Below are 12,838 nucleotides of genomic sequence, written 5' to 3' on the forward strand. Positions count from 1 at the left end.
CATATAAATTAGATTAAACTACTTTATTGCTGTTACTTGTATTATTTGGTTTTGCATGCATACGGGGAAGGAGAATTTTGCATTTGTATTGTTACATCATGTTAAGAGATGCATGATGATGGCTATGCGTGTATTAATGTTCTGCAGCCCTAAACATCTAACGCCCATGTACATGGTAGCTACTGATCGGGTCACATAATTGCTCTCCACTATGCCTGGGCCACAGCCACACTTTTAACTACACCAGCTAAAACAAATTTGTCCCTGTTCCCACCCTGATGCACACAGATATATCCATAAAGTAGAACTTGTTAAGAATTACCTGTAATGCCTTATAAATAACCAGACAGAATATTAAACAGCGAAAATCTGTTTTACCCAATAATTAATATTATTAGCAGTTTTGTCATATCAACTTTAAAAACGTAAACTACGAGTCTTATGTTGCAAGAGCTGTCTTTTGGAAACTATTCAACCATAAGATGTGCTTTTGTTAGGGACCTTATTATTTACAGATTGTATTGTCAATAAACTGAATAAATTATACATCGGATAACTGATGCATATTTCATGCACAGGAGGAAGTGACGCAAGAAGGTGCCTGTAACGGAAGCGAGACGGCTGATGCCCTTGTGGAAGGTGAGGAAGTATCAGAATGCGTTTGAAGGCGTCAGTTAATATCCTTGATTGTATTTTTTGCGTTCGTACCGATTGATTTTAAAATCGGAGTTCGACGTCAGTAGGAGTTCTTTCTTAATATGTGCCGTTATCTGAGTGCAATGTTTTCACAATCTTCGTTAGTGCGCAAGTCCGTATGTGTACTTGTAAAGCGTCAATATCCCCTACAATTCATCAGCGGGAGAGTTGACTGCTGCCTCTAGTACTAAGGGTCTCCACCTGCTAGTGGGTTTTGGCAAAATTGTTTCAGAATCTTGCGTATATAAAGTTCCTGTCCCTTGTCAATGCTGAATTAACCATTTTTGTAATTAAATGCAACGCTAGAATCATCGTTCCTAGTGCTGGCTAAGTCCCTAAATCCAAAACACTCCAGTAACACAAAAGCGGGCACTGCCTGAGATAAGGAAGGAGCCTCTAAAAAAATTTCTTCGCTGAGAACATGTTGGTGCCCAAGTTAAGTGCTGTTTTAGCTAACTCTGCAAGCCAGGGTCGCTTTCCTGTCCCTGATTATGGAGGACACAGAGGCAATGTACATTCTTGACCCTCCATCTTTCACTTGCATTTTTTGCTTAGAGCAGGGGTGTCCAAGTTTTTTCTGCAGTGGGCCACTTCATTAGAATTGTATATGTGTGAGGGCCGCACTCATTTTCACTTTAATAAGATATGCAAATTTAAATACAGTAAATGACACAAAACGTCATCTCACTGATTTCTGGGCCTAGAAAGTTTTGTGACTACAAATTCAGGATTCTGGATAAGTAAAAATGAAATAGTTCTATTTATCCTAGGGATACACCGAAATGAAAATTCTGGACCAAAACCGAAAATTCAGGGTTTACTTAGCTGAAACCAAAAACGACCCCCCCACACATTTTAAAAATAATTTAAAATTCCAACACTTTTAATAAAAGTAAGTTACACACCAAAATTGTACAATAAATTTAATAATGTTAATATATATATTATGATTAACAGCAATCTCAGGCATACCCAGATTCCAGCATGTACTGGTTGGCTGGGCATGATAAGAGTATGATTGCTGTCAACAATCATATATAAATTAAAATTATTGTATTTTATTGTCCAATTTTGGTGTGTTAACCACACTTTTATTAAAAGTAAGTAACACACCACAATTGGACTAACTGCAATCACACTCCTTTTATACCCAGGCAACTAGTAAATGCTGGAACCTCGGCATGATGGGACTGTGATTGCTATTAGCAATCACACTCCTATCATGCCAAGTCAGCCAGTACATGCTGGTACAGGGTGGCTGGAAGTGATGTGCAGGCCCCATACTGCTGGCAGCATCAATACACAAGGGGGGCAGCTAGCCAGGTTTCAGCATGTACTGGCTGACTTGGCATGATAGGAGTGTGATTGCTAACAGCAATCACAGTCCCATCATGCCTAGGTTCCAGCACTTACACATCCATGCTATCACACACACACACTCATTCATATACTCATTCATTCACAGATTCTTTCCCTCAATCACGCGTACTCATTCAAACACCCTCCCCACCCCCTTACCTGCACTGCAGCTCTCTCGATGCCTCTCACAGACTTCATCAGGGGGCGCGGCCTCCCTCTGCGTTCTCTTGTACTTCACAGAGGAAGCAGGACTGGAGCAGAGTCATGTGATGTCACGTGAACTCTGCTGGGTTCTGCTTCCTCTGTGCAGTACAAAAGACCCTCCCACAGGTAAGTAGCAGGGCCAGGGGATCTTGTGATCCCGGTTGCCCTGGCTGCCGATCTCACACGGGCCGCACCTCGAGGCCGCATCTTGGACGCCCCTAGCTTAGAGGGTACCCTGGTGTGTCTCTTTGTAATTTTTAGAGGGTGAATAATGACATGTCAGGCACCTCATGGAACTACATCCTGTTGGTGACAGTTGGTGTGCCCGGCACATCAAAGATCACTTACTTCTCCCAAATAGTGTTGCTGTGATGCCTCCGAAGAGTGGTCACAAGCCCCATTGCGAAAGATTTTGCGGTGGCCATTAAAAGTACTGTATTCGCTTGATTATAACACAAAAAAATATGTAATCAAATAGAGGGCTGACTATAAGACTAAGATCCAGATCCCACGCAGCGCTGCAGGGGGCCTGGATCCAACTCGCTGCTGCTGGCACATCCGCTGGGGCTTCTATGACAGAGCGTCGTCATGACATGACCCTCCGGTGCTCCACCATAGAAGCCCCAGCGGAAGTAGTGACCAACAGCAGCCTTTGTGATCAAGGCTGTTCTAACACTTTTGCAGGGCTCATGTGTAGCTGTAATTTTCTTCTTTCTCATTTAGTGTACCCACACAAGTTATTTGTTTTCTTTTCAGAACATGAAAGTCTTTCTTCAGATACTATTTCTTTATCATATCTGATTTCATATAAAAAATAAAATATGGTGAAAATGCCCAAAAAAATAATACATTTATTTGAAAAATCTTTCACTTATCTACAAAAGCTAATGAAAAAAAACCTGCTAAATAGATTCTACTATTTGTCCAAAGTTTGTTTGCTTTTTTGGGGTCATATAGCATATTGCTATTTCAAAACTGGTCATTCTGCCCCCATGTACTATTGGGAACATCTTTGAAGCCGGCCCCTTCAATTTACCCCATAAAACTAGACACCCCAAAGTATTTTAAATGCTGGTATTTTACCCCTCTTCACTACCCCCTTTGTCAAACTTTGAGGTAGTAATTTATTTGGGGCTTTTATTTAACACAAACTGTAATTCAGGTATAAATTTACAGCTTCTGAAATATGTCACTTCACGACAACACCTTGATATGTGTTCAGCAACGTCTCCTGAGTACAGCGATACCACCCATGCATGGGGGCTAAAAGGCCACATTTGGGAGGTGCACTTTTTTTTCCTCTTCATTTTGACCTATGCCCTATTTGGGACACCTTTAAACATGATCAATTCAATTTGTCTCATCAAACCATACATTTGAATTTGAAATGCTAATATTGTAACCCTTTCTATGGGTTTTGGGGAAGATATTTTGCCTTTTTTGTTTGGAACTGGATGGTTCCCCTTTTTGTTACATCACTGTCTAAGTGTTTTTAAATGTTACCAAATCCATTTTCATTTTTAAAAAAAATATATATTTTAGTAATCGTGTCGCGATTAGAAAGCTGGGCTCAGTTTACTTGCATGGTTGAATGCATTACCTGTATTTAATTGACTCAAAAGCTCTTTTAAATCAGGTGACTGCCCCTATACAGTGTATGGTGAACATTGACGTCTGGGGGAGGGGCTACACAATGCCGCTGCAGTAAATTTCGATGTTGCTGAATGCCTCGACATTGGGGCATTACAGCAACACCATTTAAGCGGAACAAAACAATCCAGGCCCCTCAGTGGTTGTTAAGTGTCTTTTTTTTCCCATAACATGATTGGCTCGTTATTGGTTGAAGGGTTAAAATAAACTTTGTTTTTAAGGGTTTAAAGAACAATTCACTTCTCAATATGTAGTTCTTTCTTTAAACAGTATATTAAATTGTTTTAGTTCGCTTATGTGTGTATTTCCAATATGTGTTATCTGGGGGGAATAATATGCCTCTCCAACATACTGTCACAGCACTTGTAAATGTAGATTGCTGCGTCATCCACAGTAAGGGCGTGGGGCTGGGATGAAGGAAGAGAGGGCAATGGAATTTGTAGGGAAGACATGTTGGCTATGTCAGCAACTTTACTAGCTATTGGGCCAAGGAAGTGCAACTCTAGCCGGGGGTGGGGGTGCGTGTGTGTTGCATACTCTTTTTGGTTACTCTTTGCTACAGCCATCAGTAACTTGAGGACCCCAGCTGCTAATAGAAGAGACTGTTCCCCTGTGGCTGTGCTGTTTGTCACTGGGAGGGGATTGTTTCCTTTCCCTGGTGGCTCTTTATATAATAGATACATTGCTTATAGTATGTATGTGTAAACAGCAATGTGACTGTATTATGCATGTAGATAGCTGTATTACGAGTGTATAGTGCAGTATGACTGTGTAATGTGATATTTTGGATGTTTTTCCGAGCTGATTATGTTAGAGCTAAAGAAGTCCTCTTCTCTTGGTTTAGAGTCAGAGGGTCCCCCTGGGAAATTGAGACTAAGACTCTCTTTAACCCCTTAATAACTTCTGACGGGCCAGACACATCACGCAAAAAACAAGCTTAGAAACTTAAACCGTTAAGCTGTGCTGCTGTAATGCCTCAATCAATGATCGCCACCTAAGCTATCCCCTCCTTACACATCTATGCTATCACAAACACACACTCATTCGTTTAGTCATTCACAAACATTCATTCACTCATTTATATACTTTAATTCATTCACAGATACTAATCATTCACAGATATTCATTCCCTTAAACACGCATACTTGCTCATACACCCTCCCCCACCCCATTGCCTGAACTGCAGGTCTCTCACTAACAGACTTCCACAGGGACTCTACTGCTTCCGTCTGTGCGAACTTCTCTTTCCCCGCCTCCAGGGGAAGAAGTAACTGAGCAGAGTCATGTGACGAGCATTCACGTGACTCCGCTGGGTTCCTGCTTTTCCTGGCCAGTACAATAGATGCTGCTCGCACAGAGCAACGCACAGGTAAGCAGCCTGGCCCCTGGGGACGATTATTTTCGGCCTCTTTTTTTTTTTTTTTTTTTTTTTTTTTTGGGGCGTATTTTTTTCAAATAAAAGTGAGAAAAATGGGGGTATAGGAAATTAGATGATACAAGCCCTTTTTGTCCTAAAATAACAACAACATATAACTTGTGTGGGTACACTAAATTGGAGGGGAGAAAATTACAACTAAACACGAGCCCCGCAAAAGTGTTAAAACAGCCTTGGTCATGGGTAAAAAAAAAAAAAACAGCCTAGTCCTTAAGGGGTTAAAGCAGTTTTTAAAAAATTACCCAAGGTCAAAGCTGCCCTCTTCTCCGGTAGTCTGATGATTCTTCCTTGGAGCAGCCATTCAGTGACAGGAAGACGCTCCCATTGAAATCATGTTGTGAGGAATAGATTCTATAGAGGTCTGTTCCTGCATAAGCACAGATCTCCACAGTGTTAAATTGGGTTATAAGGCCCTACCAGGTTGCCTGATTGCCCAAATAGGGTGGTTTGGCTGTAGTAAAGCAGTAGATGGTAAGCCACCAGCTGGTAAAGAAGGCCCTCCTTGCAAGCTTACATTATATGAAGCAGCAGACTGATGAGTGCTCCAACAAAGAGTTGAAACTCTTGAGAAACATAAAGGCAACTGCATAGGAAGCAAATGCTCAAGCATGATTTAACAATTCCTCATTAGTCATATTAACGCAGGGCTGCACAACTCCAGTCCCATCAGGAATTATGTGTAGCCTTGAAAACAATAGGTAAGTTATTTAATTGATGTGCTCGCTTTAATGCTGAGTTGTTGTATTAATGTATTTACTATGTGCCCGGATAAGCTTTGCTTTATTTTATACTTTATGACACTAATTTTATATTCTTTTTTGCAGATGGCTCAGCGGTTGTTCCTGAATCCTGCCCTTGCTCACTCTATAAAAAGTCTTATTGTTCCAGCACAACCCATGTTTACAGTGTTAGTAAGGTTTAGAAAAGCACACTGTTGTCAACCTCTATATACAGTTCAGCGTTTTTCCACTCTCCCTAATGTCCGTCACTTCTCCAGCTCACTGAAACACAGAGTAACGTTCAATGTTCAAGATGCAGATGATTTCCAAGAACGGGTAGTTGCTAGTGAGACCCCTGTTGTTGTGGATTTCCATGCACAGTAAGTTTCTTACATATCGTTGATTACTACAATAGTTTTAGATTTTTGGATTTAATGGTGCTGTATTTTGGAAAAAATAATTTAGTATTATTGGACAACTGTCACCAATAGAGGAAATGTTATGTTTAAATTGTAAAATAATTCTCGGCAAGGGCTTTATCTTAATGGTGCTACATATTCTCCAGGTTTTAGCAAAGGTGAAGAAATGTTAAAACATGAGGTCATCATCTAAAACTAGACTTTCTAAAGGGTTAGATGTTAGGTAAGAAGTTTTACTGAAAGGGTGGTAGATAAGTGGAATAGCCTCCCAAGAGCAGATGAATGGGTGAATACGGTAAGGATTGATTTAAGTTTTTAGAGAAGTAAAAAACTGGGCATACTAAATGGGCTAAATAGTTCTTATTTGTCATCAAATTCTATGTTTCTTTAAATGTTTTTGTAGCTAAATGCGGTATTAGAAACATTATTCCATACTGTTGAATATACAAACAAGTCCCAGGGATAATTGTCCAGTCTTGTAAAAATTTTTTTTTTTTTTTTGCTGAGAGCTTGATACAATAGCAGACACTGACATGTTGTTGCCATAAAAACAGATAAAGCTTATGTTTATGTGCAATTCCTAAAGATTGCAATTATTATTTTTGTGAGTGAATCGGCATCTTTAATGCCTCTAAATGTAACATTTGGCAAAACCGGTCTTGCAAAGTTTTCCTGCTTTGCTACACAGATGCCACTTTTTTTGGTTGATATACATCAAATAGTTGCTTCGAGTGCAACTGTTGTAAGCAGATACACTCCTACTACGTTTCTATGTGTGAGTGGACATTAACGGACCTTTGTTCTCATCCAGTCTTGGGCTTATGCATATACACTGTGTGACCAAAAGTACCTGGTACTTCCTGGTCATGTGTCATCAGCAAACCAGGGTGTACCAGGTATGTCATTGATGATGCACGATCCAGCGTCGCTCTGAACGCCGGGATCGCGAGGGGATGGCTGCTACTGACCCCAGTGATCCGTGGCAGCCAATCCCCCTCAGTTCCCTGCACATGATCGCTGCTGAAGCGAATCACGTGTATGGAACCAGGAAATTTAAATGGGTACGCGCTAAAAGGAGTATGAACTTCTGTGGTAGTTTTGTCGTTTCAAATAAAAGCGTGCAGCTATTTACAATTTGAGTGGGATATGGAGGGTAAACCACAGAGTACCCTTCCAATCTATTTTTAAAACAAGTCCTTACCGGTCTTTCTCTTTACCATTAGGTGGTGTGGACCCTGCAAGATCTTAGCACCAAGATTGGAAAAGATGATTGCCAAGCAACAAGGAAAAGTGCTGATGGCGAAAGTAGATATAGATGACCATACTGACCTGGCCATTGAGTATGAGGTATATGTAGCATTTGAGAGATGTGCCTACTTGTGAAATACGCACTCCCTTTTCAGGACTCTTGAAAAATTGGTAAATTGTGTGTATTATACCTAAGATTTTACAGTAATGCTATTTGGCAATTATTGAAGCTCTCTTACTGTCCTAGTGAATGAAGGTACCCCTAGACAACTGCCATTACCCATTCCTTAGAAGATTCAGGTTAAATATTTGGTGCAGTACAGGCTTTTTGACAGGGTGGCTAGAAGAAACAAAACGTTGCTAGAACTGTCTGTAAATTACCCTGCATCAAAATATAAAGTACCGTATTTTCTGGCGTATAAGACGACCCCCAACTTTTCCAATTAAAATATAGAGTTTGGGCTATACTCGCCGTATAAGACTACCCCTCTACCCAGTATACAACAACCAGCCAATCACGGCAAGCGATGTACCTTACCCGTGATTGGCTGGTTGTTATACAGACATATATACACACACACACACACACACAAGCCTGTCCATACATACACATTTATACACTGCCCTCACCACACACCCCTGCCTTTACACACACACACATATATATGTGTATATATATACATACACACACACACACACACACACACACACCAACTTACAAACACACAGATACCTACACTGCTCTTACACACACCTGACCATACACATACACTGACCTTACACACACATATATACACATACACCCCTTTCTCCCCATCTCTTACCTTTCTCATCTTCTTTCTTCCATCCAGTTGTGGGAGCGTGAGGTCTGTCATTTCAGACCTCTGCTTTACTGCTCCCTCATCACTACGCGCCAGCAATTGATGCCGAGTGCCGGGATATGAGGTAGTGATTAGGGAGCACGGACGCCGAGGTCTGAAGTGCCAGACCTCGAGCTCCCTAATGTTGGGCTAGTTAGAGGGAGGTCGTAATCTCCCCAACCAGCCCTGCTCATCAGGCGCCCGCTGATCAGGGCTAGTTGGGGAGATCACGATCTTGCACCTACCTCGGCGCGACCCTGAAGACCGGCCCGAGGGAGGCAGCTTCTCCACTCGCCCCTCCCCTAGAGATACGCTACAGCTTCGTGGGGAATCGTCCGGCTCGGTGAGTTTCAGTACCTGGCGTATAAGACGACCCCCGACTTTTGAGAAGATTTTCATGGGTTAAAAAGTCGTCTTATACGCCGAAAAATACGGTATATAGCTTGAGAATTCGATCCTAAAATAGCAAATGTCTCCAGCGTATACAGTGGATATAGAGTGTCTCTTTATCACGTTTTATATTATTAAATGCACAAATAAGTTACTTATTTCATGCTTAAATAAGTTATTCCTGATCTGATGTCTAATCATCCCCAATTTCCCATTAAATATAAACCCAAAGTACCTAATAATACTATTAGTAAAAATAAAATACTATTATTATTTGTGACAGTTCCAGGCTTACCAAACACTTTTGGGACTGTAGGTTCATGTAGGTCACTGTTGCTGCTCCTCTTCTTTAGATGACAAAAACCCTGTTGCTCTGGAGATAGTAATGTAATGATTTATTTTGCAAGTAGGGAAAACGCACCCAAAAACTAGCCGAGACTTTGTTGAGGACTACACTAGGAGAACTGATTTATTGAGGAAAGAATTCAAACTGAGCAATAAAATACAAAAGGGCTTGGTTTATATTAACCAAAAGGGTGTAGAGGGAGGGCAGACCAAACAACTAATAGACACGCCATAGTAGAAGAAATAACTAAGATGTCAATGTGGTTATCGTTCTAGGGGACTTTAATCTCAGTTATGTAGACTGGATAAAACAAACAGTTGGGTCAACCTGGAGTAGACATCTTTACAGGGACCGTATCTCAGGTTATAGGTAGAGGGAGACAGCAAGAATGGAAGGCTGTGCTAGATTTAGTATTTTCAAACGGAGACTTATTTTCGGATGTCACCGAGTGTTTGGGCTCCTGTGATCATCAATTTGTGTGGTTTTATTATAAGGACAGATGTGTTGCAACCCACTGAAACTAAGGTTTTAGGTTTTAGAAAAATACATTTTCTAAAATGGAAAAATATGTAGGTGAGTTTTTGATGGTCTGGACATCTTTAGATGGTCCAGAAGAAATGGAAATTGAGATGTCCTGCCAAAGGTAGGAAAACATTGCATTAAAGTTGTTTGTAAGACTAAAAGAAAAAGGTAATAGGAAGACATGTAAAGCATATGTGTTTACAGAGGCAGAAGTTCTACTTGAACTTTCCAAATTAAAAACCGGCAAATCCATGGGACCTAATGCGATACACCTAAATTTATCAAAAGAGCTCCGGAGTGTCCTGGCAAAACTGTTAGCAGACTTATTTCCTTAAACCCTTTTCACCCCCCTTGTGTGGAACCATTTCTGTCCATTTTTATTACATAATTTATTTGGGAGGGGGGTAGTTTGAAAGTTGTGTGTAGGGCGGTATGTCCCCCAGCGCTGCAGGGAATTCTCCTCTCTGGATGCCGGGAAGGTATGCGTGTAGACAACCTCCGCTGCTGCCCGCACTTTCGCCGGCGCCGGGTAATAGAAGCCCTGGTGGAATTGCCGGCAGCAGCTGAGATTACCAGACAGGAGGATCCAGATCCCCCACACCGCTGCAGGGGACCTGGATCCTCCTTAGTCTCATAAGGAGACCTCTATTTGAGGTCTGATTAGAAGACGACCTCGATTATAAGACGAGGGGTATTTTTCAGAGTATTTGCTCTGTGAGATACTGTGTGTGTGTGTGTGTAATATATAATATATATCCGTATTGAATTTTGACCTGAAACACCTGATTTATTGCAATATTTTTACCTGTTTTGGGTAGTTAAGACCCAAAGAATTTTACTAATTTTACTTAGGCATTTAACCAATTAAGGACAAAGCTGTTTTAACATTTCTGCTGTGCTCATGTTTAGCTGTAATATTCTTCTTTCTCATTTAGTGATTATATGATATATTGTAACAGGAGGCATTAAAGGGATAAATAAAAAAAATAACCACCTTGACAAAAATATGTAAATGAAGGCGGATGTAGTTAGGCTTTGATAGTGAATGGACACTAGGAGCTGTGTCTCAGGAGCATTAAAAGTGGCAACAAAGTGATATAAACATACTAATAATAATATAACAACTTGATACATATAGGACCGCCTCATCATGTCCTACAGCCCCCTTCCAAGTTCATTATTTCTTTTAACCCCTTAAGGACAATGGGCAGTCCCAAAACCCATTGAAAACAATGCAATTTCAGCCCGTACATGTACAGGCTTTGTCATTAAGGGGTTAAATTACAAAATGCTCATAACCCTAATTTTCTTTGAAAATGTTTGGTTGAAACCATGTTATGGTTTATTTTTTGCAGGTGTCTGCTGTGCCCACAGTGCTTGCGATAAAAAACGGAGATGTTGTGGACAAATTTGTTGGACTGAAAGACGAGGACCAACTAGAAGCTTTTCTTAAGAAGCTGATTGGACCCTAATTTGATATGCAATCTTAAAAGATAACTGTGCTCTACCAAAAAGGCATACATCTATTTACTTAAGCCCCATCTGGCCTATGTGTACTTTTCCTGTGTTTTCATCCTAAACTCAGTACTTCATAACACAATATACATTATATAATACAATGGGACATTTGAATATAACTTTGAATATAACTCACTTTACATTAAGCAAAGTTTCTATTATTATGCATATTTCTTTTTTGTTAATGTGAACCTCATGCCTATTTTAAGGCAAACCAGTTTGCTCTGCAGGCCATTCTGGCAATGACCAGCACATGGTAAATTAATAGGTAGTACATTATGTAGGTTTTTTTCTCTTTTTCATAGTATGTTCTAAAGCCTAAATGTGCATCATCTACTTAAGAGGGAACTAACAACTGAGTTGTGATTTTAAATCTCTCAACTCACACTGTACTGAGCGTGAAGTACTGAGTTTACTGAATTCTATTTCTCTAAAGAAACATCTGTTTGGCTATACATTTTACATGCTTTTCCTTCCTGGTGTTAGATCTTAATAATGAAGTGAAGAAACAGAAAAAGGACTCCCCTGGAAACTCCCCCTTTAGTGATTAAACCCCAATAGGAATCAGATATGTTTTGATGTAGATGCCTGTTGTAGACGTTTTTAAAATCTTATCCTCTATAACTAATATTTAATAACAGTACTCTGGACTATGCAACAATGTGATGAAAGAACTTAGTAAATGCACCACAGTCCCAGTTTATAATAATTTTGATGGCCTAACACTCACCTAGTGTCACAATCATACTTTTTTTTTTTTAATTTGAAGAATCATTGAGCGTGTATATCAACTGGAAAAAAAATAAAATATGAATTTGTCTATGTCCAGCTATGTGAAAAATTACAAAAAATCAAAAAACTGTCACTCTTAGTCAATGTGACAGTATAACAGGAGTGGAAATTGGACATACAGTACTTTCCACGGGATGGTAAAGCAGCTTCAAGTGGGATGTAAAGAACTGATACTGTGAATTTTTTTCCCTTGTATATAATTTGGTGGCAAACAGGAAGGGAGGTTCTCACTTTGGTTGAGATCATGGGTAATTTATTTAATTTTTTTATTTTATTTAACTTGTTTCATTTAGAAATACAAGGCATACAGAAATGCAGCACTGCCAAATCCAGTGAGCCGTTCTATGTAACAAAACATATTACAAACGTTTGGAAGGACTATGCATACGTTGGTGATGTTCAATGTTTACCCAGTAAGGATGAATGAGAAGCATACTTATAAAAATATCTTTAAATGCTGTATGGTTCACAAAGTAACTATTAGTATCAGTTCTGTTAGCTGGAGAACTGGACAGGCCAACAACAGTCAATCTCGGCTAGTTCTATGCATGTGGTTTTGTTATTCTTGAGAGTTTGTAACTGGTATGAAATGTCAAGATTGCAGTGTAAAAAGGGGGCTGTTTTTTCAGTTAACTTCTTCACCTCTTCTTAGCATTCAGCTGTCAGGCACGTACCGGTCC

The 12,838-nt window shown here is 40.1% G+C and overlaps 1 protein-coding gene across 1 annotated transcript; it reads left to right on the forward strand.

Moving 5' to 3' along the window:
* Window positions 1-506: 506 nt before the first annotated feature.
* TXN2 (thioredoxin 2) lies at window positions 507-12,603 on the forward strand. The gene is made up of 4 exons (XM_053469101.1): window positions 507-639; window positions 6,169-6,443; window positions 7,706-7,829; window positions 11,204-12,603. The coding sequence occupies exons 1-4, from the start codon at window positions 625-627 to the stop codon at window positions 11,318-11,320; spliced, it is 531 nt and encodes a 176-aa protein (XP_053325076.1). The 5' UTR covers window positions 507-624; the 3' UTR covers window positions 11,321-12,603.
* Window positions 12,604-12,838: the final 235 nt, after the last annotated feature.

The sequence above is a fragment of the Spea bombifrons genome, chromosome 6 (assembly GCF_027358695.1).
Source record: "Spea bombifrons isolate aSpeBom1 chromosome 6, aSpeBom1.2.pri, whole genome shotgun sequence".
NCBI classification, from domain to species: Eukaryota; Metazoa; Chordata; class Amphibia; order Anura; family Pelobatidae; genus Spea; species Spea bombifrons.